Below are 25,554 nucleotides of genomic sequence, written 5' to 3'. Positions count from 1 at the left end.
ACTTTAAAAATGCATGATCAATGACTTAAATTTGCCATGGACCAGAAACTAAAATTGCCATGGTGAATTACTTAAATTTTTTACATACACTAAAATTTGCCATGGTTCATACAAAAAATAATTTTCATGGTGAAAATACCAAAATTGTCATGATTTATAAACTAAAATTGCCATGATGAATTACTAAAAATGTCATGATCCATGAATTAAATTGTCGTGGTTAATTCCTTAAAACAGCCATGATAAATTAATAAAATTTACCATAAAAAGTAGTTGAAATAAAATGGTAGCTTTAAATCTAGAAAAAAATGATAAAACATAACATGACAACTTTAGTGTAAACACCATGGCAACTTCAGTGTAACATCATGCCAACTTTTGACCCAAAAAAAGTCGTTGAAACATATCAATGTGACATTTAGTTTTGAAGATCTCATTGAGACTAATTTAATGATGAAATCAAATTTTTAATCGGATTTTTATTTAAGAGATAAAACATTTTTAAGTCCGAAAAACCAAAAAGATTCTGTTGATGTCATCTGTTTAATGTGGAAAAATGGATGGTAATTAGGGTGTTTGGACCATGTTGCTTTGTGCCACACGTGTGACACTTATCATTTGGGAAAATCATCAACCAGGGTTTGCGGCAACCCAACGTGTCCATCGATCGGGATCCTAGCCAGCGCTAGTGGCTCCCTCCATTATCATTGCCGTTTGGAGAAGGACGCGGACACATGCGACGCGATCATCGGCCACGACGAGGCGGACAAATCCGGCAGCTCTCGCCTCGCATTCTTCGCCGCCGCACACGACCACCACATGCGTTTAAAGCTAGCTAGGGCTCGTCATCGACGGGAGAAGAGATCGATCTAGTCTAGATAGATGGATCTTCGCTCCAACGTTTTTGGTGTGGCAGGTGGCAACGGTGAACCCTAGAAGATGATACATGACCAGGCAAGGGGTCATGCGACTTGGTTTTTTGTGGGTGAAAAAAAACAAGTGGTAGATGATGGGGATGGGATGAAAAAACCAGACAAAATTAAATTCTAAAAACGAAGCTACCAAGTCCCACTCTAAAAGTAGAGATAATCACTAATGCTTAGAAAAATCACAGTTTATTTTTCTAAGCAACTTAAGCACAATGCATGTGCATTGTGCACAAGGCCTAAGGGCATCTCTAACAGATTTCGCAAACCGGACCATCAGATATGATAACCGCTGATTTGTGGGATGTATCCCATAAACCCGTCCCGAACAAATCCTTCGAATCCAATCGTCCTGATTTTTTATGAGATCCCGATTTCGCGAGTCCATTTCCTTTATATCGAGATTTCGCTCGGTTTTGGAGGCTCACCTCTCCTTTGACGGGAGTGAAGTTTCAGTCCCAACCGCTTTCCTCGCAACGGCGCCATGGCTTCCCGAGCCAAATTCTGGTCAAATCTCACCGCCGCCGCCCCATGCGAGCTGCCGCACGTCGCCGTCCCCTCCCACGAGCTAGCTAAGCTACTGTTACTGTCGCCACCGCGAGCTAGCTAGCTAGCTAGCAGCCGCTGCGTAGCGAGCGAGCGAGCTAGCTAGCTGCCGCCACAAGCTAGCTAGCTGCTGCCTGCTCGTCACATTCATCCCTGTGGTCTTTGTCTTGCTCCTAGGCGGCGCCCACGCTACTCCTCTGTCCCTCACGAGATTCTCACGGTGGGAGCAGTCTAGATGGATCCAATTGTAATTTAACTGATGTTTTTTGGGGTTTGTGCAATTTTATCGGGACAATAAAATATTTTGATGGAATCTGTTCTTCCGGAACAAAAGTGATATTAAAAAATGTTTTGCCGGTACTGGGTGTACGGGATGCTCTAAGGGCCAAAACTACTCGTCCGACACCTCCTTCCCATCGAAAAAAAACCTTCTTCCACGTCTTCGTCCAAGCTAGGGTTTCCTCTGCTGACCTCCGTCGTGCTTCCGGCCGCTACTTGCATCTCTCCGCCCTCCATTCATTCGACTCCTCGAGCCTATGAGGTAAGTTTAACGGGATTCCCTGACCAATCTGAGCGCGGTGGTCCTATCAATCCGGTCTTTGCTTCCCTGTCAATTTTGTTGTTCAATTGCGGCGTCGAGGATTCACGAGATTTTTCGTGACGCGATTTTGATCCCAAACAATTCCAAGTGATCCAAACAATTCCGAGTGCTATTACTTGTAGAGCCCCCTTCAATTTATGAATTGCGCATAGATCAGAATTCTAACTGCATCGTGCCTATCTTGATTACATCCTAATGGTGCATAATGACATGTTCAGTAGTTTAGATAACCCCGTCTGTTGCAATCACCTCTAGACAGCATTGAAGACTCCCTGTACAACAGTCTGTCTATTTTCTATCTGCAACCCCACAAAATTAGGAACTGAAAATAAACCTTGCACAGTCTGGCCGCCGCCGCTCCTCCACCCTAGTCAACGATGCGAGCACAGTCATAGTCCAGCGCAATGCTCTCCGATGACAAGGTGTGTGTTAGACAAGTAGTAAAAGCTATGTCCGTAGGCACCGCCGTCCTACGGCGCTCTGCCTAGCCAACAAGTTGAACATTGACGACGAGAAGGAGCATCAATCATGCTCTGCTGGCTCGCTGCTGTCCATCTAGCAGCGTTGGGTCTGCTAGGCACCATTGATGTCCTCCCACTGATTGGCAAGGCCTCGCACAACGAAGTCATAGGGCTGATGCTCTGTAGCAGAACATGTGCTCGCTGGCATCCATGGCAGATGCTCCTTGGCCGGCTAGTGGTGCCTCGGCGTCGACCCAAGCAGCGCAATGTCGTGCAGGTCTCGCCGGAGTAGGCAGCGTAAAAAAGGAAAAGATATCGCCATGTTGGAGCACGGGATACGAGGGTTCGACAGACGAGATAAATGGTTGTTGATAAGGAGCGATATTTTTGGATATCGACTGTCTGAGGGATTATAGACACCCTCCTCCTCTCTCTTCATTCTCTCCCCTCCACCTAGATAAAAATCCCATGTGGCATGTGTTACAGACGGCTGAGTGGATGGTGTTGTATATTTTCCTAAGAAACAACATAAGTAGTCAACTTAGATTCAAAGTACAAATTTTTTAATCACAAGGACTTGGCTGTTTTCCAAACCACCCACCCCACAACATAAGGGGGCAAATTCACCACCCTGTAGAAATAGTGATTGCAATATCTACGGACAAATCCAACCAAACACGCTCTCGCATGCAACATCCCCATTAATCCTGTAATGCAGCCAACCCAGAAACATTTTCACTCAGCCATGTCCAACTGAAACGGGCAGGGATGACCAAACATCCCTTACTGGCATGCACTCATCTAGACTATATGTTCCCCAAAATCGCCGGTCTGGTTTGTTAGCTGATAATCTTGATCTCTAGCATTCCTAATCCCAGAGACAGTGTAAAGTTGGAAGTCATTGGCAGCCAATTTTAGCCATCCATCAACTTGTAGATCCATTCAACTAGTGAATGCATCCTGGTGTTCACCAATTTTAGCTCTCTTCGTGCAGGCAACTAAAAAGACGTATAGTCGCCCAGAAGTGCGCACTGGTGTCGTCACCGGTTGTATGATTGGGGAATTTTTCACCTGACAGATTAGTTAAAGAATAACGCCTTGTCATTCTTACTAAGTCGGCAATTAAAAGTGTACTGCATAGTTTTACCAAAAAATAATAATTTTTTTAAGAAGACAACTGTGCTATGTTGGATGCTATGCAGCTAAGGGTATTTATGGTATTTATTTTTACCAAAAAATATTCTTTTCAAAAAGTTAAGAGTATTTATGGTTAAAATTCCAATTTTCTATCTTTTCATACAAATAGGTGTCCTTCCCTGATTTTTGCTTTAGCTTTAGCTCTATTGATGCTTGTAGCTTTGTACCTGCAAACTACATAAGCCAAATGTTTCGTGGATAGAATGAATTGAATTGTCTAAACCCTGTAATGTTCTCACTTACTTGGCATCTATATTGTATCATATATCTGATATTAGCTAAGTGAATGCTCTGATATTTATCTTGCTGCTACTTACTATTATGACACACTTCAACCGTTTAGCTGTTCCTGGTTCTTAATGTCTTCATGTATAATAGTATCATGGTGAGGTAGGTTGCCTTACTCATGTCTCATGCTTATGTGATTTTCAAATATTCGAAAAATGAATTTGCTTTAGCTGTGTAGTCATGACATTTGTGTTTCAGTGTCTGCGGAAATTTTAAACTACTTTCAGATAAACAAATTGCAATTTGCCTGTCATATATGGCGAGCACAGCATGCTTTGTGATTGTCAGTAAGAATGATATCCCAATCTATGATGCTGAAGTTGGATCCGCTCCAAAAGTATGATTCGTTTAGTTTATTCCCTTTAGTAATTAATGTATATTCTACTCCACTTCTTACATTTGTGGTATTTTTATACGTGCCTTTGTTAAATATTCATTGTAGTTTTGTTCCCATATTCCTTTGCTACTGATGGAATCCACGATGCACATAATCTTGTATCTGAAAGTAGATCATGTATTAATGTGCACATGTATTGTTCATTACAGTATTATCACTTGTTTGCAACCTTACTTTATGGGACATCTACTGTCCATCCCATCTCGAGCAAGAATAAATTGTTCATCTGTATTATAAACATCAGCTTTACAGTTATTTTCTAAGATAACCAAATGATGAAAACTTGCAACTCTTGTGATCTTGTCACATTATTTCCCCCCTCATAGAGGCATAGTAACTAGTAAGTCCTCCTTTGGTTCATAGGATAGGGATTTTATAGGAATAGAAAAATCATAGGAAGTGAGATGACATGCATCTCAATTCCTTTAGAGAAAGAGATTTTATTTGGTGCATAGGATAGGAATTTTTCCATTGAGTCTAGGCTAATGTTTTTTTCCTTCAAAATGTGAAGAATTGATTCCTATCCTACATAGGAATAGGAATCCGTTCCTATAAACTAAAGGACTTCAAAGGAATTTTTCCTTTGCAAATCCTATCATATAGAGTTCCGACAAAATTCCTGCAAACCAAAGGAGGCCTAACCTCTTCGTCTCGAGACTCGAGGTGGACTCTTAAATTCTATTTTATTGTAGACGCTTAGCAAAAATAATATATTTTTATAATACCTAGGACATGGATGTTATATGAACCAATGATCATGACAAGTTGTTACTACTACCAATGGCTTCCTCTTTTATTACTTCCTCCTTTACATACCCCTCTACCTCTGACAATCTTACTAATCAAATGGTACCCAGTTCATATCTGTAAATTTGTTCGATCGTTGACAAGGTTCAAAGAAAGGATGAGCCATTCACCGTGGATGCTAGAAATGTGAGATCAACCGAGAATGCATGCACCATTTCTCATATTTATATTTTGTACATGATTAACAGTAGAGGCATGCATTGCATTTACCTCTCCCTGTAGGTCATCCTATTAGCGTATGTCAGTCAGTTGTTTCATGAGGACCCAATTTACTTCCTCTTGCAGAAAAGAAGATCAGGCTTATCAGCATCAGTTCATTTTGCATGCTGCATTAGATGTTGTTCAGGACCTTGCATGGGCTACAAGTTTTTTTAAAAAAAAAGGAGGATGACCCCCGGCCTCTGCATATGGGCGATGCATACAACCACTTTATTAATTATTCTCACAAGACCTTACAAAGTAATACAACAGTAAGACTAAAACCGCCGTCTAAGCATCTCTATCCAGCTGATGAAGGGGCGCAGATAGTCTGGGCCTAATACCAAACAGACATCGCAGCCAAATCTAACATCTAAGACCTGAGATCCCATCCAGGACGCCTGCCAGGCATGGGTCTCACCGGTCCGGCGTGCACTCAGATGCCGCCGCCGCCAACTGCCACCGCTCCATCTTCAGAAACGTACTGATGCATCAACCTTGCTCGGTCTAGCTATCGTTGACGCCACCACGGCGCCAAACGGCACCTCCTCCCTGCGCGCAAACAGCTGAGCACGTCGCGGTCGCCACTGATACACCTCAACGCCATGCTGCCAGGTATCACCAGCCGACACAGCTTGAAGTCCTTGGAAGATCTGTCGTGCGTAGCACCTGCCGACCAGGCATGAAAAAGTGTAGCACCTGCCAGTCAGGCATGACTTGACATCACCACCGAAGCTCCGTGCAAGACGAAGCCGCTCCACCTCCTGCCTCTGACATCCAGCGCTGCTCCGCAAACGATGCTCCCAAAAGAGAGACGACACCGCAGTGCCGCCATCGTCCGATCTGGAACACCAGATCCTAGGGTTTCCCCCGGAGCAACACGAGTGGGTCGACAGTAGTTACACGATGATGGCTCCATCAAGGTAACGGCGAAAATGCTGCCATCGCCTACCGTCGGCTCGGTTTTCACCGGCAACCATGTCTCTCCTACTCGCAGCCGGGACAAGATGATGGATCTCGAGATCCGATCACCAAGCCTCTGGCCGGCCATCTCAGGAAGAAGATGACCACCACATCCACCAGCGTCACCACGCTGGGCACGCGTCGCCGCCGGCACCCCCATGGTGCCTAGAGGCCGACAAGCCCCGACGATTCCCATGCCTCGCCAGCCGCCATGGCCCAGACCTAGGCACCACCAGATCCAGATCAGATCGGGGTCAAGGGCCCCAAGCCGCAACCGCCGCGGAGGCATCACCACTGGACGGTGCCTAGCCCTCCAGCCCGCCGCCGAGTCATCGCCGGAGCTCCGCCGCGCCACACCTGCAAGCCGCCACCGGGATAACTCGCACCGCCGCCAGAGAAGCCGCAGCCGCCGTGCGTTGGAGGGGCCTCAAGCCGCAGCTGCACCGCCGCCAGGCAGGGGCGCCGCCACCCAGTACGCCCTCCGCCGCGCCGCTGGGCCCTGCCCAGCCCAGCGCCGTCTCGCGTCGCGACGTCCCGCGCCGGACGCCAACCGCGAGGAAAGGGGCAAGATCCCCGCCGCCACCAACGCCGGCCGGTCTTTGCCCGGCTGCGCTGTGCGGTGGCGGCGGGGGGAGAGATCGACGAGGGAGGACGAGGGGCGACGCGCTAGGGTTTCCCCCGAGGACGCTCGCGGGAGCGGCTCGGGGGTCGTTTGATTCTGTGCATGGGCTACAAGTGCAATGTGAGTGGTTGTTGATTTGTCATTACCCAGTCAGGTGTATCCAAAGATTCAACGTAGAACGCCTTGTAGTTTTTCTTGTTTCTTGCTTCACATAACTATTCCTCTTTTTCGCCATTTTCAGGTTTCTGAAGTCAGTAGATAGATTCAACGATCTTGTGGTGTCTGTTTATGTAACTGCTGGTCATATCCTTTTGAGTGCTTATATGTGGTGTCTTTTTAGAGAGCCGAAATCTTGTGTGATGTCTTGGCAGAAAAAGAATCTAGAAATGTGAGAATTTGGTGATAATTCCTTTGATCAGAATTATCATTATTCTGTCTGCAAACGACTTAAGATATAGCCGTAACAGGTAAATTTGGGGTCTTGTGTATGTCTTTAATTCCTGTCAGAGTGATAACTCATAACCGCGATTGCCCTTGCTACATTTCTTTAAATTTTTCCTCATAGTAGTATTATCTTGACTCCTATATATAAAGAAACAGTTGGTGATGGTGGTGTGTCTGCCATCCGTCATTCTGACCATACAATCTGCATCTAAAACATTGCGAGGCAAGCTGTGATATTTTTGCAAAGGATATGACCATTCTGCTCCACATTTGCAGAAACCCCTTACTCCCCCAGACCATCTCATCTCCGTCCCTCCCCTGCCTCATTCAAACAAACAAGAGGAATAAATTTATATACACACGATTTTGTTTCAAGTTTCTGAGCATGTATTAGTCTATTTTGGATCCAATGTAACACAGGGCACTTTGCTAGTTGTTTTCTTAACAGCCAGTTCATCACATACTAGATTTATGTTGCTTCATGATTCACGGAGTGAAGATGGTATAAAAAGCTTCTTTCAGGAAGTTCACGAACTTTACATCAAGGTAAACTGTTAGCTGTGTACTGAGAAAGCTACATTTATTTTGATTGCTGTTCTAAACTAAGTCAGACATTCATATGAATATATATAAAAAATACACGTGTTGAAATGCCATCCTACTATTTGCAGCCGGATGAAAAAAACTTCATTAGTGTCGCATGAGCTCTTTTTATACGTCATAGAGCTGCACAAGGATCAGGATGTTGTCATGCATTCCATTCCAGCATTCTTCTTGCTTGCGCAGTCGTGCTAGATTTCTACTTATATTTCTGCATGTTTTTGCTGTGCAGATATTCCTTAATCCACTCTACTTGCCTGGTTCTCGCATCACATCCTCTCATTTCAATACCAAGGTCAGGGCTCTTGCAAGGAAATACCTGTAGCATGCACTCAGGTGGAAGATCCTGAAAATGAGCTAGTGCCATGATGCGCCAAAATGGTGCTCAACGGAGAGCTTTCTTTGCTTATTTCTGAGGCGTTTCCCCTGCCAACGTTTCAGCTTTTATGTTTATCTCCTTACCCCTGTCCTGTGCTGTTGTCTTGAGATACTCGAGTGTCGTAAGCTGAGCCCTGTTAAATTTACCTTGCACATCGATACTGCACCATTATATCTGTAGCCATGGCAGTGAAAGGAGATGGTGCCGCAGTATCATCACGAGCTGTATGAAGCATGGAAGCATATGCAGCGGCATTAATATTACAGGACACTGCAATGCAACTGACCAGCTGGTAGTGGTACTGTAGCTCCACTAAAAGGACCCCTGCAGAATCTCCGGAGAAAGGTCCTCGCACATCAGATGAATTCTATTCATAAATGAATCTGCAGTTATCACTTGGGATTGTACTACCAAGGAAGAGCTGTCATTTGGCTGGAACCTTTTTTTTGTTTTTGTTTTGTGAAGACAAGACTTTGATTGATGATTATTTAACACAAACGGGTGTTATGTGCCATGAAATTTACCACGTCACCGTATTTGTTTCCGAAAATACTTTTCTCGCGGTTGCCATTTTTTATTAGCATATAATCCACATATCGTAGTAGTCATTGATCAGAGGTTTCCTTATTAACGAAACAAAATGCGCATTGTGTTTTAGCACGGAGAGAATAGCAAACTGCAGGTGCGCGTGCAAAAAGTGTAGGCCGTCTTGTTACGCCTGGCTATTGTCCTAAACTTGTTCACGTGTGCGCATGCCGCTCCCCAGCAGAGGTGGAGGCGCAAAGCAGCTGAACCGACAGGAAACTTGGAGACTACAATTCTGGCGCACAGAGGAGCTAAGATCGTCCACATCTGGTAGATAACCATGCGTGCGTGCGTGCCTAGCTCGCTCGCTCACTCACTCGTCAATCATCGTCGACAGCCGAGGCGTGCTTAGCTGTTGCCATAAACTTGGCTCTAGCTCTCACCCATCAATCAATCGCTCGTCGACAGCTGAGCCGTGCAACCGCTATTGAGTCCATCTTTCTGAATCTACTGGTAGCTAGTGCATCAAGTCACCACAAGGCAAGGCAAATCCGGGGGGAGATTTGCTCAAGCACGCACACATGCATCGCGCCACAGATCCGGCAGAGCTCGGCAGCACACGCATGCAGCTCTGCAGTGCGGCGAGCCGGCGTGTGTGAGTCCCACTCTACTGATTAACTCCTCATCCAATCGAAACCTAGGAGCCAGCAAAAAGCTCATGCTCAGAAACAGTCCTTATCGCCTCCGTCTGAGCTGAGATTGCACAGTGGCGTTGCTGTAATCAGGTCTTGATTTACAGTTCAGAATTCAAGGGCCTGAATCAGCTGCGCCTGGATTGGCAGATGACAAAAACATGGAGAGTCTGTCCACTGCGGCCACAGTGCGATGGCCAACTTGGCTTTCACTGTCCCGGGATTATACCTGGCCAAACCTCGGGCCGGGCCGGGCTTCGGGCCGGGCCTAGCCAAACCCGAGCCAAAAAAACCTGGGCCCGAGCCCGGCCCGGCCCGATCATCGGGCCTAGTTTTTGGGCCCAAGCCCAGCCCGAACATGCAAAAGCCCGCCGGGTCTTGGACTTCGGGCCGGGTCCCTTCAGAAAACGGCAAAAATGACGGGCCCAGGCCCGGCCCGGCCAAGCCACCGGGCTCAAAATCTAGGCCCGAGCCCGGCCCGGGAGCAGCGTCGGGCCGGGCCGGGCGGACCGGGCTGCCCATGGCCAGGTCTCCTCGGGATCGCCATCTCCACGGACAAGTACGGGCACTACCTCTCCGATGGATGCAAGGACTAGATTTAGAATGTCACATGAGAGATTTAACAACATCAAACGAGGACTAGATTACCACAGACAGTTTCTTTATGCAAATTGCGATTGCCCACGTGATCTTTTTCTAACAGATACATTTTTTTAAGTAGTAAAGGGCCACTTATTGAAAAAGTTCTTTTTTTGAAAAGTTGTTTTCGTTTTTTTCTGAAAAACTTTCAAACATATTCATCTCCAGTCATGGTAGTACAACAAACACTGAATAATAAAAATTGCATCCATCTGTAGACCACCTAACGACCACTACAAGCACTGAAGCGAACCGAAGGCGCGCCGCCGTCATCCCCCTCCCTCGCTAGGGCCGAGCAAACTTTGTTGTTGTAGACAGTTGGGAAATCGTCGTGCTAAGACCCCATTGGACTAACGCATCAGAACAGCAACCGCCACCGTTAAAGAGTAGCATAGATCGGAAGGATTACCCTAAAGACACACAAATGTAGACGAACTACGACAAAATCCGAGCAAATCCACCAATGACAGATCCACCGGAGACACACATCTACACGCTGCCCGACTATGCTAGACGCACCATTGAAACGAGGACTAGGCGGGGAGAATCTTATTTCATGTTTAGAAAGCCGCCGTCGTCTCCTCTTCCCGAGCAGGACACAAACCCTAACAAAACTTGAAGAAACATCTAAAGATGGAGCCCTCCCGCAGGTAAAGGTCATGATCCATCACGTTGCCATGGCCCTAAGACCACCGGTGACGAGGCGGACCAACGGCGAAGCCGGCGCGAGACAGAGGAAACCTAAAAAATTCTGTTTTCGTTAACAAAGAAGATGTACATGACCTGTCGAAAATAATGTGAATAATGTTCATTGCATGAACCAATGTGCAAATCACTACTTTAAGTTCAATTTTAGGTTATAAACATTTTTTCATGATTCACTTATGCTTATGCTTTTGTACATGAGATGAGTTTTGTACTTTTTTGCCACTTTAAATAATAAAATAATTGTGCGCATCGCTTGATGCAGAGGCCGGGGTCAATCCTCTTTTTTAAAAAATAAACATATTTTTTCCATGGACATTACAGACAGTTCATGACAAATCCACACTCTCAAAGCTGTCTCAACCAAACAACTTTCAGATTTTCCATAGTTCATACCTCACGGTAGTTTTTTCAAAATCCACAACTCAATCAAACACACTCTTATCCCACCTGCCACTTCATATAAAGCTTGAACTCTAGATGTCACTGTTGTGCTTGCTAATATGGCACAATTTTCAGTATTGCTACTCAGGGCTAAGAGATGTGCAGTTTCAGGTAGTTGAGTTAATATCAATGTTTTAAATACCGGGCTATGGCATTTAGCGGCAACCCTTAAAAACAGCTATAGCGGTAAATTGTACATGAAATCATTTAATGGCAACATCCTCAAACAGGCATAGCAGAGCTATAGCGGGGCTATAGCCGGCTATTTAAAACTATGGTTAATATGTGAAAGAAAAGTTAGGCAACATTTGAAGTTCAAAACTGATGGCACAAAGAGGAATGTGTTTATATTATCTACTATGCTTCTCAAGTAGAAAAGGTACTGTGAACTAAGCACATTGGTGGTCACATTTTTTTAAATTTATTTTAGGACATCTGACGATGTGCGTTTAGTGAAAGGAGACGTTCTCCTCGACTATGAAGGCGTTTGTGCCGATTTCATCAATCTCAAGATGACGTGCTAGCAATCTCTTGAAGATGCTCATAGGGATAGGATGTGTGTGCGTGCGTTTATTGAAGTGAGTGAATATGTGCATATACAAGTGTTTGCGTTTGTATTGTGTTGAAAAAAGTACCTAAAAAGAGCTCGATTTCATACCTTTTTGCTATTCCATAGCAACACAAGGCCTCGTAGCAGTAGACTGCTAACACCAAAGCTTACGTATTAGCACCGAGGATTCTCGGGAAAATTATGTTTCTTGAAAGAAAGAAAAAACGAAGGTTAGCACAGCACGTTATTTTCATTCTGCTACAGCGCCGGCACTGACGACTGAAATGGAATCGGAGTGGGAGAGCGACACCACGCTTTGGCTGTATCCGCTGGTAGAGCTAATGATGCTGGCTTTTGACGGGCGATTGAGATAGGGCGATCGGGCCAGTGGCGTAAACATATCTTAGCGCCTCCCACGTTCGGATCGGTAGATAAGACCTCTCGTCAGGATCCATGGCCCGGAAACGTTGTTGGTTAGCTTGACAGCAACATTGCACATATATATTCAGATTTCACGCGGTTCGCCACTGAATTTTCCGCGGTAGAAACTTGGGGTTTTTACGGCCGATGCGATCGCTCCTTTTGACTAACGTTGCAGCGCTTGCTTGACGGGCAAATCCGTGTGCGTTTCACCGCTTGGTGAAATCTGTGTGAAGGCCTTTTCCTACTTTACCACTTGGTGAAAACTGAAAACCTCGTCCTTTTTCTGCGCTTGGTGGAAACGACGCCAACGTCCACCTCGTCCGCCCGGAGAAGGATATTTCATTTCATGTGCGTGGAGGTTACGGAAATGTATTTCGTTTGTTTCTTTGATGGACACATGGACACGGCGCTGTGAGTCTGTGACGGACGGTGCTGCACTACACGCTTGGCTCACCGATCTTCAGACGTTTTGCAGTCACTAGTGTACATGTGCTCGCGCAACCAAAGGCCAATCAAGGAGAAGAGCATGCACCACGCGGCAAGCATGGTAAAACCAATCTCAAATTGACAAAAAAAAAGAGGAGCATGCATGAAGAAAGACTAGAAGGTGCCGCGTGTTAGAGTTGTGTCGAATATTATTGTACAAGGTAGGTTATAGTTGGACTTGTAGTTGTATTGTGTTTAGATAGGATATGGAGTCGTGTCCTAGTAGGACACTTGTATCCTAGGTCTCTCATATATAGTGGGGGTAGACACACGATGTAACCTATGCCAACATAATAGCACAGGCACGCAAGGGGGAGCCGGCGGCGTGTGCCGGCGCCCGGGCGGCCGGAGTGCGGTATTGTGACGGCGTCACGAGGAGGAGCGCCCGTAGTCAGGCCCCGGAGATGTAGCCATGATGGTGAACCTCGTTAACAAATCTCGGTGTCGTGCTTGTGTGATTGCTTGGTCCTTGATAAATCGATGGAGCGCCTCGAATTTATTCTAATTATTTGGAGACTGTGAATTATTGATCTAGAGGAGGAGGAAGAATATATCGACGGAGTTCTGTGAAAGACGATCGTAGTCGCGGGAGTGGAAGCACTGGGCGAGTTGTCGCTACAAGTTGTAACCTGGAGCGAGGAAGCGATCTAGAAACAGATACACAGGGTCGGTGGTAATTCTTCAAGAATCAATCGGAGCGAGCAGCCGTTGCAAGGGAGGCAGATCGGATCGGCCCGATCCGAAGCAGCGAAGCTGGCGGCGGCGAGTTCCAGAGGAGTCGGCGAGATTGGTCAAAGTGTAGCGTGCGGCGATAGGAGTCCCGACCGTGGGCGTGGGTAGCCAGGTGTGACCGGTGCAGCAGCAGGCTACAGGCACCAGAGCAAGGAAGCCTTGGGAAGGAGGTGGCTCATACAGGCGTGCCTTCGAGGCCCATGGAGGCCAGCCACAGAGTTGGCGTTAGGCAGGCCGTGGAGAGGACAAGTTCGGTTGCTGTGCTACACGAGCAAAGCTGACACAATTGAGGCTGATGTCCAGGTACAAGACGTGAGATTTGTTGCTGAATAAAAAAGAGCTTGCATATACGTGGAGAAGCTAATGGCATGACAAGACAAGAAGAAGAAATTGTGTAAAGGGATCCAGCATGGTCAAGGTTTGCACGGATATTTTTTCTTTGGGTCCAGTTTTTCTTGCAGATGGACTTCGTGTGCTTATAGCAATGACGTGCGTACAAGGCTCGGAGGAGTCTGGAGTGTGTCGTGATAAGAATCATGCATACACAGGGCGTCAAGACAATGCACGGAGATGTGCGGGCGGACACAATGTAGGATGGAGCATGGTTGCAGTCGGATAATTTCGACTGGGTCGGACTGGATAGTCTAGCGGATCGACGTGGATGTTGGTTAAAGCAGAAGACGGTCGTGATTTCAGCGACGACGACATAGGAGCGTGATGCTGATGGTGACCGACTTCTGGGGCGTGAAAACACGTGGTGCAGGCCTGAGGGCTTGTGCGGCTTCGACAGACTATGACGCGGGGTTGATTCAAGACAGTGCGCACAAGGGAGCTTGAAGTCAACAAGGCGCGGGGTAGCAAGGCGCGGCTACATGGAGTCATGTTGAAGGTGGAGCTGGAGTCTGACGGATGACTACACTCTGAGTTGATGGAGGGGCTACGGCGTAAGTTAACGGAGAGTCAAAGCCTATTTCAGCGGGGTAGCGAGAGACACGTGGTTTCAGACTGGGTACCAATGGTCTGATGGAGACGTGATACTCGGCATCGGTCGGTGATGATCGGTGGTTCTCTACAGTGGGGGTTGGGGCAGTGGGGGCTAGCTACTCGGGAGGCTCGACCAGGACAGCAGAGACTCGACGCAGTGATAACGGCGAGGCGTGCGGTAAGCACGGGACACAGCGACAGGCCAATGCACTAATGGTGAGACATGTGGTCAGACAAAGTGTGCAGGGGGTGCTGAAGCAGTGTTGACGAGTACCGGATTCAAGTTGGTGACTGGGTCTATCGGTGCCGGAAGATGGACAGGAGTTGACCATGGAGAATCTGAGAAAGTGGCGGAGAGTCTGAAATTGTCAAAAACTGAGAGAGTACATGGCCGTATATTCTGTGGTGTTTCGGTGCACATGGCAAAGTGCGGATGACAAGGACAAAAGGAGGCGGAGTGCTATAGCTATGGGGCATGTCAGGGATAATCCGGAAAAAGGATGAGACAACTGTGAATTTGACTCAAGGTGACATAGGGCGACGGTGAAATTCCTTCAAATTTCAGACAGACGGTCAAGAAAGAGCGGTGATGTTAAGTTCAGGTAACTCTTGTATGTGACATCCAATATGTGAGTTGTTCATTTTCACGCAGATAAATTATCGGTGTGTGATGGCGTTGAATGGAAACTCCGGAAGTTGAGAGCACAAAATAGAGTAATGAGGAACTTAATTTTGCTCGAGGGTTGACTGTGAAGAAGACGAGAAGGGACTACAGTTGCAGGTGGAGTCACATGGAGTCTGGGAGTAGCAGCGGTGCTCATGGTGTATCTCAAGTCCAATGTACACGGAGGTTCGATGCACAGACGAATTCAAGGTGGTGGAGAATATTCGTCAAGGTGGAGTTTGTTAGAGTTCAGTCGAATATTATTGTACAAGGTAGGTTACAGTTGAACTTGTAGTTGTATTGTGTTTAGATAGGATATGGAGTCGTGTCCTAGTAGGACACTTGTATCCTAGGTCTTTCATATATAGTGGGGGTAGACACATGATGTAACCTATGCCAACATAATAGTACAGGCACGCAAGGGGGAGCCGGCGGCGTGTGCCGGCGCCCGGGCGGCCGGGATGCGGTATTGTGACGGTCATGGGAAGGAGCGCCCGTAGTCAGGCCTCGGGGATATAGCCATGATGGTGAACCTCGTTAACAAATCTCGGTGTCGTACTTGTATGATTGATTGGTTCTCGGTAGATCGACGGAGCGCCTCGGATTTATTCTAACACCGCGCGTTCTTCGTTCCCGGGCTCTTTCTTCTTGTTGTATCATGGCTAGTCAGTAAGTCGTGAGTTAGGCCCTGTTTGCTTGAGATTTTGCTTCTGTTTTTGCAGCTTTTTATTTTAATAGAAAACCTAAAGAAGACTCCTAAATAATAATTTTAGGGATAGGAAGCACGGCCTCTTACTTTAGTTTAGGAGAAAGCTTGGTGTGTATATAAAACACTGTTCAACAGTTACCAGAAGAAGAAGATGGCCTCTGATGAAACGTGCCTCCCTTTGTGTTGAAAGTATACCTGGCCAAACCTCGGGTTGGGCCGGGCTTCGGGCTAGGCCTAGCCAAGCCCAAGCCGAAAAACCTGGGCCCGAGCCCGGCCATCGGGCCTAGTTTTTGGGCCCAAGCCCGACCCGAACATGCAAAAACCCGCCGGGCCCTTTCAAAAAACGGCAAAAATGATGAGCCCAGGCCCGGCCCGGCCAGGCCACTGGGCTCAAAATCTAGGCCCGAGCCCGGCCCGGGAGCAGCGTCGGGCCGGGCCGGATCAGGCTTTTTCGGGCCGGGTCGAGCCGGGCCAGCCGGGCCGGGCTGCCCATGGCCAGGTCTAGTTGAAAGGCTGCCGAGCTAGGCTCGTAGATTCTTGAGCACCTTCCATCTGAAGAGGAGCTTTACCAAAATTCTTTACTGATTGATGATGATTGGTAACTATTTAGAGTCATCATCAATCGCAGCATTGCTATACTAGCTAGCTGGCTAGTAGAATCTAAATTCTAGGCCGTGGCATGAGAATCGTGAGAGGTAAAAAATTGTTCTACTAGTATCTCCTGGTTTCTCATGAATTTTATGACTTCTTTGATTCGCAGGATTCTAAAACAAAGGAATCTGAAAAACCACAGAATTAAGATGTTTTGTACATTCGATTCTTACAATTTCATCGACACACGAAAACAAGCAATTCTTTCTTTTCGAGATTTTCTATTTTTCCGAGACTGGCGGGGCGAAGAGAACTTCTACACCGATTCAACTTGGACAGGACCCGGTTTGGAGACAAAGGTTCTGCGATGGGGCAACATCAAGGCGACCATCAGCGTGAGCATCCCGTAGGCAGTGTTGGAAAAGAACGCGGTGTAGGGGGGCCATGCGAGGTATCAATGCAGAGAAATCCTAAAAGTTTTCAATGCAGAAAAATTCTTATGAATCCAACAACCTATACAGAAAAAATCTTAAAGATGTCAATATTTTAAGATTTCTATGGAAATCAATCAAAAAGGTAGTGGAGTTAGAAATGGCAGCTAGGATATATGTGAACACTTGATCGAGACCAAGCATATGTCACACACACGCACGCACGCACGCACGCACGCGTGCACACGGTTAGTGACACATGATCCTCCACGTCTCGCCGCTGCTGGAGGCGCCGCCGGCGAAGCCCGGGCGGGATCCAATGACAGCGGCGGCGGGGTGGTTCCCTGGGCAACCTCCGCTCCCCTTTCTCTCGGCCTCGATGGCGTGTGGCGGCGGCTCGGCGGCGCACTCCTTATCTGCATGGGTCGGCGGCGGGGTGGGGTGGAGGTCTTCGCCGTGTGTTTGGCAAGGGTCGACGGCGACGAGGATGCTCAGGAACGTGGCGGGGACGGAGCGTTGACGGCCGGGGCTGGTGGTCCAGATCTGGGCGCCGCCGGCCTTCGGATTGCCTTCGTGTCCGTCCTCGTCTCGGTGGTGCAGCACTTGCCCCTTGCGGCAGGTGTGGCGGTGGTGGATGGTGCCTCCTATAGTCTTCCGGTGGTGGTGTCGATCCGCGTGAGGTCTGCTCCATCTCCTAGCGCCGATCTTGCGCGACTCGGATGGGCTTGGGCGGATCGACGACTCTGGGACGTGGCTGCAGGCTGGCGCGGTGGTGCCTGACGGTGCCGACTGCTAGGCACCGTGGTGGTGTCGGCGCCCGGCCTGGCGGCGACAGGCTGGATCGGGCGGCGTGGGGGCCTGCCGCCGTGATGATTAAGGTGGCGGTCCTCGTGCTCTTCTCACATCACGACAACACCCTACATGATCGTTCCTCCTCGATCTGGCCATCGACGTGTTCCGGGACGATCGCCGGAGATCTTGTTCATGATATCTGGACCGGTTAGATTTCGGTCGTGCACGCCCATATCAGCCTACGAGATCCTGAGAGCGTGGCGCGAAGCTCTCTTTGCTGATGACACCTTGGGACATGTCGGCTTCTCGATTTTCATAGTGAAGATAGCGGTGGAGAATGTCATTGATGCGGAGCATCCCAAGGTCATCCCCATGGACCTATCATCGTCTCACCAAGTGCCTAGAAGACCCATGACACGAGCACGTGCAAGAGCTCTCGAAACCGAGGTGACATCTCTCCTCTCACGATTCCACTTTGATGCACATGAGACATGGCTACTACCTCAAACGGACACACTATGCATACTCATGTATCAAGGAGTTAGCCATGGAGAAGTTAAGGAGCAAGAAGGATCGGAAGCGGAAGACATGCGTGAAGACGGAGAAGAAATCAGCCAAGTCCCAGGTGATGAAGCTATGTACCTAGGGTAGGGGCACAGACCTGTCCAAAGAGCCCTACCCAAGGACATCCCTAGAAGAATTCACCTTTCAATCGACTTGAAGGTATCCCACTCGACGGATTCAAGACACTCGACCAAGAAGCTATCACTCGACCATGAAGCCAACAACTCGACTGCCACGAGACCCAAAGTCACTCCGCAGGCAAACGGTCGGCTATTAAGTAGTCTTTATGGTCATTATAGCACTTTATTAGGGGCGTTACCAGGAACGCCCAACCTTAAATGTACCTTAAACCCTACATTACTGAGGGCAGGAGAGGACCGGCGAACTCTATATAAGCCACCCCCTCCTCAGTATGAAGGGTTCGCACCTCTGTTATTCACACACGCATAATTCAATCGACCGCCTCCGGGCACCGAGACGTAGGGCTGTTACTTCCTCCGAGAAGGGCCTGAACTCGTAATCCTCGCGTGCTTACAACTCCTCCATAGCTAAGATCTAGCCTCTCCATACACCCCCCTACATCACTGTCAGAGTTAGAACCACGACAGTTGGCGCCCACCATGGGGCCGGAGTCTTAGCGCCTAGTTGGAGAAGTTGCGATTTTTCCGATTCCTTTGATCATGGTTTCGTGCGGAGTTTTGGTGGAGGGCCGCGAGATCCGCCTCGGCGCGCTCACGTTCATCGCCGACGACTCCGCCTGGCTTCAGGAGGCACCACTCGACATCGACGCGCTCCCCGTCCGCGGTGCGACGCACTTCCGCGCATGCGTTCGTGGCGTCCTCCTGCGGCAGCCGTCGACCCAGTATCGGTCGGCCCCCGTGTCGTCTCCCCGCTCTGTCTCCCACCGACGCAAGCGCTCCGGTCGGTCGAGACTTCAGAGGTGGGTGAGGCATGCCGTGGCTCGCCAGTCGGCCGCCCCACAAGTCGCGGCAATCGAGCCCGACGAATCCCTCTGCGGCCTGTTCGACTGGCTCCGCGGAGACCACATCTGAGTGCGACAGCAGCGACCCAGCGGCTGAGGTTCTGGCGGTCAATGGAACGCACAGTCCTCCCGGTTTCCCTCGCGCTGATGGAGGCGCAGGTGGGGGCGACCCGTCGCATTCCCACGATGAGTATCTCCCCGAACCTCTCACGTCATTACAGCGAGAGGAGCTTCGCCGCCGGAACATGGACGCACTCCACACTCCTATCGTCGAAGAGACCCCCGAGGCCCGGGCCTTGGAGGACGCGCGCTTGGCTAACTTGGCCGAGCGCACTCAACTGGAGAATCTCCAGCGAGCACTCGACGAGCAAGCGCGTCAGCGGGCTCCCGAGTCTAGTCGACGTCAGCTCTTCCCGCCGACGCAGGTATACCGAACCCCAGTTCAGAATTTGGCCGCCGCGGCCCGTATAGCAGAATCGATTCAGCCCTCCCAGTCGGAGGCTGGCAGGGGCTTGTTGCAGATCAGAGCGTTGCTCCGGGCGGCGGGAAACCAGAATTCCGCTGTTTCTCAGTCGCGGAATAGGATCCACAGTCGATCCGTTGCAACAGATACAGTCCAGTCGGCTCACAGCCCGAGATCGCCCCCGAGGCGTGAGGGACGTGGTGACCGGCATGATCAGTACAGAAGGAATGAGCAGTATGATCACCGATCCGATCGTGATGATCGACGTCGAGTACCAACCCCTCCCCTGAGGAGTGGGTCATATGCGCCTCGACATCGAGATGACAGGCGCCCTCATAGTGTTGGGAAGAGGATTCCAGTTGACCCCAGGGACCCAGGCTTTGACGCGAGATCTATCCTCATTCAAGGTTTGGTTGACAGGAACAGGGCCCATCAGGAAGGCCACAACAGAGATGCGCCTGCCAGCAGCAGAGTACGTGTTTCGGGGCCAGAGTGTTTCAGTCGAGCCATCAGGGCCGCAGTGATTCCTCCCAACTTTCGGTTGGCGACTGGAGTCAGCAAGTTCACCGGTGAGTCTAAGTCTGACACTTGGCTCGAAGACTACCGAGTGGCTGTCCAGATTGGTGGCGGCAATGATGAGGTGGCTATGAAGCATTTGCCCCTCCTGTTAGAGGGCTCGGCCAGAGCATGGCTGAATCAGTTAGCACCCAGCAGCATCTACACTTGGGAGGATCTCTCTCGAGTGTTTGTCACGACCTTTGAAGGAACATGCAAGCGACTAGCAGGCCTTACAGAATTGCGGTCTTGCGTGCAGAAACCAAGTGAAACTCTGAGGGATTACATCCAGAGGTGGATCACTTTGCATCACACAGTTGAGAACGTACCGGATCACCAAGTAGTTTGTGCCTTTAAAGAAGGCGTCAAGAACAGAGAGTTGAACCTGAAGTTCGGTCGGACCGAAGAAATGTCTCTGAATCGGATGATGGAAATTGCCACCAAATACGCTAACGGAGAAGATGAAGATCGACTCCGGAGTGGCAAGCAGAAAGCAGTCGCCCAGGAAACCGGAGGCAATTCCAGTCGGAAGCAGAAGCGGAAGGCCGAGCCAGCCGCCCTTGGGGAGGCCCTGGCCGTAACCCAGGGAAATTTCAAGGGAAAACCCAAAGGCCCCTGGAAGCCCAAGAAAGTCAAGGATCAAGATGGAAATGATGTTTTGGATCTGCCATGCCACATCCACACCAAGAAAGATGAAGAGGGTAATTTTATTTACCCAAAGCATACCACTCGACAGTGCCGGCTCCTGATCCAGCAGTTTCAGGGCAAACAGTCCAAAGATAAGGAAAAAGAGTCAGACAGGGTTGAGGACAAGGAAGATAGTGACGATGGATACCCCCAAATCAATTCCACCCTGATGATTTTTGCTGATGTCGAAAGCAAAAGTCGACTGAAAGTCATTAACCGTGAGGTGAATATGGTTGCTCCGGCAACACCCAACTACCTGAAGTGGTCTCAGACAACCATCACGTTCGACCAGTCCGATCACCCTGCGCACATTGCCACCCCTGGGAGGCAAGCTCTGGTGGTCGATCCAATTGTCGAAGGCACTCGACTGACCAAAGTTCTGATGGATGGTGGCAGCGGCCTGAACATACTGTATGCAGAAACGTTGAAAGGGATGGGCATTCCGATGTCCAGGCTCAGTGCCAGCAACATGAGTTTCCATGGAGTCATTCCTGGAAAGAAAGCCGAGTCACTCGGCCATATTGCTCTCGATGTGGTTTTCGATGATTCAAAGAATTACCGCAAGGAAAAGTTGACATTTGAGGTTGTGGACTTCCAAAGTGCTTATCATGCTATTCTAGGCCGGCCAGCTTATGCACGCTTCATGGCTCGACCGTGCTATGTGTATCTCAAGTTGAAGATGCCCGACCCCAAAGGCGTGATCACCGTTACAGGCAATCGGAAGAAAGCAGAGGAGTGTTTTCAGAAAGGATCAAAGATCGCTGATGCTCAGATGTCGGTAGTCGAACTGCAAGAGTACCAGAAGACTGCTGATCCGAGTGAATTGCTGCGAGCCAAGAAGCCAACTTCAGAATCAGCTTTTCAGTCGTTCGGTGAAACTAAGCCAGTTCACATTCACCCGACCGACCCCAATGCCGCCCCGACTCACATCTCAACGACGCTCGACTCCAAATAGGAAGAAGCGCTCATCCAGTTCCTCCGTGAGAACTGGGACATCTTCGCATGGAAGCCTTCTGACATGACTGGAGTTCCCAAGGGGCTGGCTGAGCACCGTCTACGAGTCGACACGAAGTTCAAGCCTGTGAAAGAACATCTTCGACGGTCCGCCGTCCAGAAGAGGAAAGCTATTGGCGAGGAGGTGGCTCGGCTCTTAGCAGCGGAGTTCATCCGAGAGATTTACCACTCCGAGTGGCTCGCCAATGTTGTCATGGTCCCCAAGAAGGACAAGTCACTTTGCATGTGCATTGACTTTAAACACATCAATCGGGCCTGCCCGAAAGATCATTTCCCTCTCCCCCGCATCGACCAGGTAGTTGACTCGACCGCGGGGTGTGAGCGTTTGTCTTTTCTAGATGCTTATTCAGGGTACCATCAGATCCGTCTGTATGGACCCGACGAAATCAAAACGGCTTTGATCACCCCATTCGGGTGCTTCTGTTATGTCACCATGCCCTTCGGCCTCAAGAATGCTGGAGCCACGTTCATGAGGATGATTCAGAAGTGTTTGCTCACTCAGATCAGTCGGAACATAGAAGCATACATGGATGATATTGTGGTTAAGTCACGGAAAGGTTCCGACCTACTGACTGACCTTGCCGAAACCTTTGCTAACCTCAGGGGATACGATATCAAGCTCAATCCATCAAAGTGCACATTCGGAGTTCCAGGTGGAAAGTTACTCGGTTTTCTTGTTTCTGAACGAGGAATCGACGCCAATCCCGAGAAAGTTGGCACCATACTCCGGATGAAGCGCCCTGTGCGTGTACACGATGTCCAGAAGCTTACAGGTTGCTTGGCCGCTCTAAGTCGATTCATTTCTCGTCTCGGTGAAAAGGCATTGCCTCTTTACCGACTGATGAAGAAGTCTGACAAGTTCGAGTGGACTCCAGAAGCTGACGCAGCGTTTGCAGAGCTCAAAGCTCTGCTCTCCGCCTAGCCGGTGCTTGCTGCCCCAATCAGTAAAGAGCCTCTGCTGCTGTACATTGCGGCCACGGGACAAGTTGTCAGTACAGTACTGCTTGCTGCCCCAGTCAGTAAAGAGCCTCTGCTGCTGTACATTGCGGCCACGGGACAAGTTGTCAGTATAGTACTTACGGTCGAGCGGGAAGAAGAAGGAAAGGCCTTCAGAGTTCAGCGCCCAGTATATTATGTGTCTGAAGTTTTGACCCCTTCGAAGCAAAGATATCTCCATTACCAGAAGCTTGTATATGGGATCTACATGACCACGAAGAAGGTTGCACACTACTTCTCTGACCATTCCATTACAGTCGTCAGCGACGCTCCACTGTCAGAGATCTTGCATAACAGAGATGCAACTGGTCGAGTGGCGAAGTGGGCGATTGAACTCCTTCCCCTAGATATCAAGTTTGAAGCAAAGAAGGCTATCAAGTCCCAAGCAATTGCAGATTTCGTCGCCGAATGGATTGAACAGCAGCTTCCGACTCAAGTTCACTCGGAGCACTGGACCATGTTCTTCGATGGATCTAAGATGCTGAATGGTTCTGGTGCTGGGGTAGTCTTGGTCTCCCCCCGAGGAGATAAGCTCAGATATGTTCTCCAGATCCACTTCGATTCCTCCAATAATGAAGCAGAATATGAAGCACTCTTGTATGGGTTGCGCATGGCCATTTCACTCGGCGTCCGGCGCCTCATGGTCTATGGTGACTCAGATTTGGTGGTTAATCAGGTGATGAAGGAGTGGGACGTCAGAAGCCCAGCTATGACTGGCTACTACAACACAGTAAGAAAGCTAGAAAAGAAATTCGAGGGGCTAGAGCTTCATCACATCCCCCGACTGAAAAATCAAGCAGCTGATGATCTGGCAAAGATAGGCTCCAAGAGAGAAGCCATTCCCAGCAATGTGTTTTTGGAGCACATCCGCTCTCCGTCAGTCCAGGAGGATCCTTTTACAGAAGAAGCCCCGCAACCGGAAAGTGCCACAGATCCGACTGAAGTCGAAATTCCTGCTGTGGTCGACCTAGTCATGGAGGTCTTGGCAATCACTCCCGACTGGACGGTACCATACATCGCGTATATCTTGAGGAAAGAACTCCCAGAGGACGAGGAAGAGGCTCGACAGATCGTCCGCCGATCCAAGGCCTTCACAGTCATAAAGGGACAGTTGTATAGGGAAAGCGCGACTAGAATCGGTCAGAAGTGCATAACACCAGAAGAGGGTCAGATAATCCTTGATGATATCCACTCGGGGACCTGTGGTCACCATGCGTCCTCTCGGACCATTGTGGCTAAAGCATACCGAGCGGGATTTTACTGGCCAAGAGCAAATGAGATGGCAAAAGAGATAGTCGACAAGTGTGGAGGCTGCCAGTTCTACTCCAACATGTCACACAAGCCTGCATCAGCCCTGAAGACCATTCCACTCGTCTGGCCCTTTGCTGTCTGGGGACTGGACATGGTTGGTCCACTGAGAACAGGCAGGAATGGATTCACGCATGTGCTTGTGGCAGTCGACAAGTTCACTAAATGGATTGAAGCCAAGCCTATCAAAAATCTTGATGCCAGCACTGCTATCAGTTTCGTCAGAGAGTTGATATTCAGATATGGGGTCCCGCATAGCATCATCACTGACAATGGGTCAAACTTCGATTCAGACAAGTTCAGAGCTTTTTGCGCCTCTCAAGGCACACGAGTCGACTACGCGTCGGTCGCGCATCCCCAGTCGAATGGACAAGCTGAAAGAGCAAATGGTCTAATTCTCAAAGGACTGAAGCCTCGACTAATGCGTGATCTCAAGCACGCAGCAGGCGCTTGGGTCGACGAGCTTCCGTCAGTTTTGTGGGGACTGAGGACCACCCCGAACCGGTCGACTGGAAGAACGCCATTCTTTCTGGTTTACGGAGCCGAAGCCGTCCTGCCGAGTGATCTACTTCACAACGCCCCCAGAGTCGAGCTTTACAACGAAGACGAAGCAGAGCAAGCCCGGCAAGACGCAGTCGACCTCCTAGAGGAGGAGAGGGAAATGGCTATGATCAGATCGACCATCTATCAGCAAGACTTGCGTCGATTCCATGCCAGAAATGTGAAGAGCCGAGCCTTCCAAGAAGGAGATTTGGTCCTCCGAGTGGATCAGCAGAAACCACACAAACTTGCTCCTACTTGGGAAGGCCCCTTCATCATCACCAGAGTCCTCCACAATGGAGCATATCATCTCTACAACGTTGGTCGCCGGATCGACGAGCCACGAGCTTGGAATGCGGAACTACTCTGCCCATTTTACACTTGAATTCTCACTCGGACGAGATGTAATAAGGAAAAAATTTCTGCAGTACATTTTTATCAAAGACAAGAGTGTTCCAATAATTGCTGTCACTCTTGTTTGCATATGAAATCCCCCAGTGGGTGACTTAGCTGCGAATCCGTTTCGCCTAAGTTTGAAAAAATCCTACCGAGTGGAGAGCAATCCTCCCACCGGGGGCTTAGCTGCAGTCCAGTACTCGCCTAAGTTCTCCCACTTAGAGACTTAGCTGCAGTCAGGCACTCGCCTAAG

The 25,554-nt window shown here is 49.1% G+C and overlaps 1 protein-coding gene across 1 annotated transcript; it reads left to right on the top strand.

Annotated features, from left to right (window-relative positions):
- Positions 1-1,823: 1,823 nt before the first annotated feature.
- On the top strand, positions 1,824-8,960 carry LOC125513616 (trafficking protein particle complex subunit 2-like). Its single transcript, XM_048678782.1, has 7 exons — positions 1,824-2,013; positions 3,529-4,355; positions 5,509-5,574; positions 7,106-7,126; positions 7,248-7,309; positions 7,911-7,996; positions 8,283-8,960. The coding sequence occupies exons 2-7, from the start codon at positions 4,276-4,278 to the stop codon at positions 8,373-8,375; spliced, it is 408 nt and encodes a 135-aa protein (XP_048534739.1). The 5' UTR covers positions 1,824-2,013; positions 3,529-4,275; the 3' UTR covers positions 8,376-8,960.
- The last annotated feature ends 16,594 nt before the right edge of the window (positions 8,961-25,554 follow it).

The sequence above is a fragment of the Triticum urartu genome, chromosome 6, assembly GCF_003073215.2.
Source record: "Triticum urartu cultivar G1812 chromosome 6, Tu2.1, whole genome shotgun sequence".
NCBI classification, from domain to species: Eukaryota; Viridiplantae; Streptophyta; class Magnoliopsida; order Poales; family Poaceae; genus Triticum; species Triticum urartu.
The sequence above is the reverse complement of the archived record's forward strand: the minus strand, read 5'-3'. Positions and strand labels throughout refer to the sequence as shown.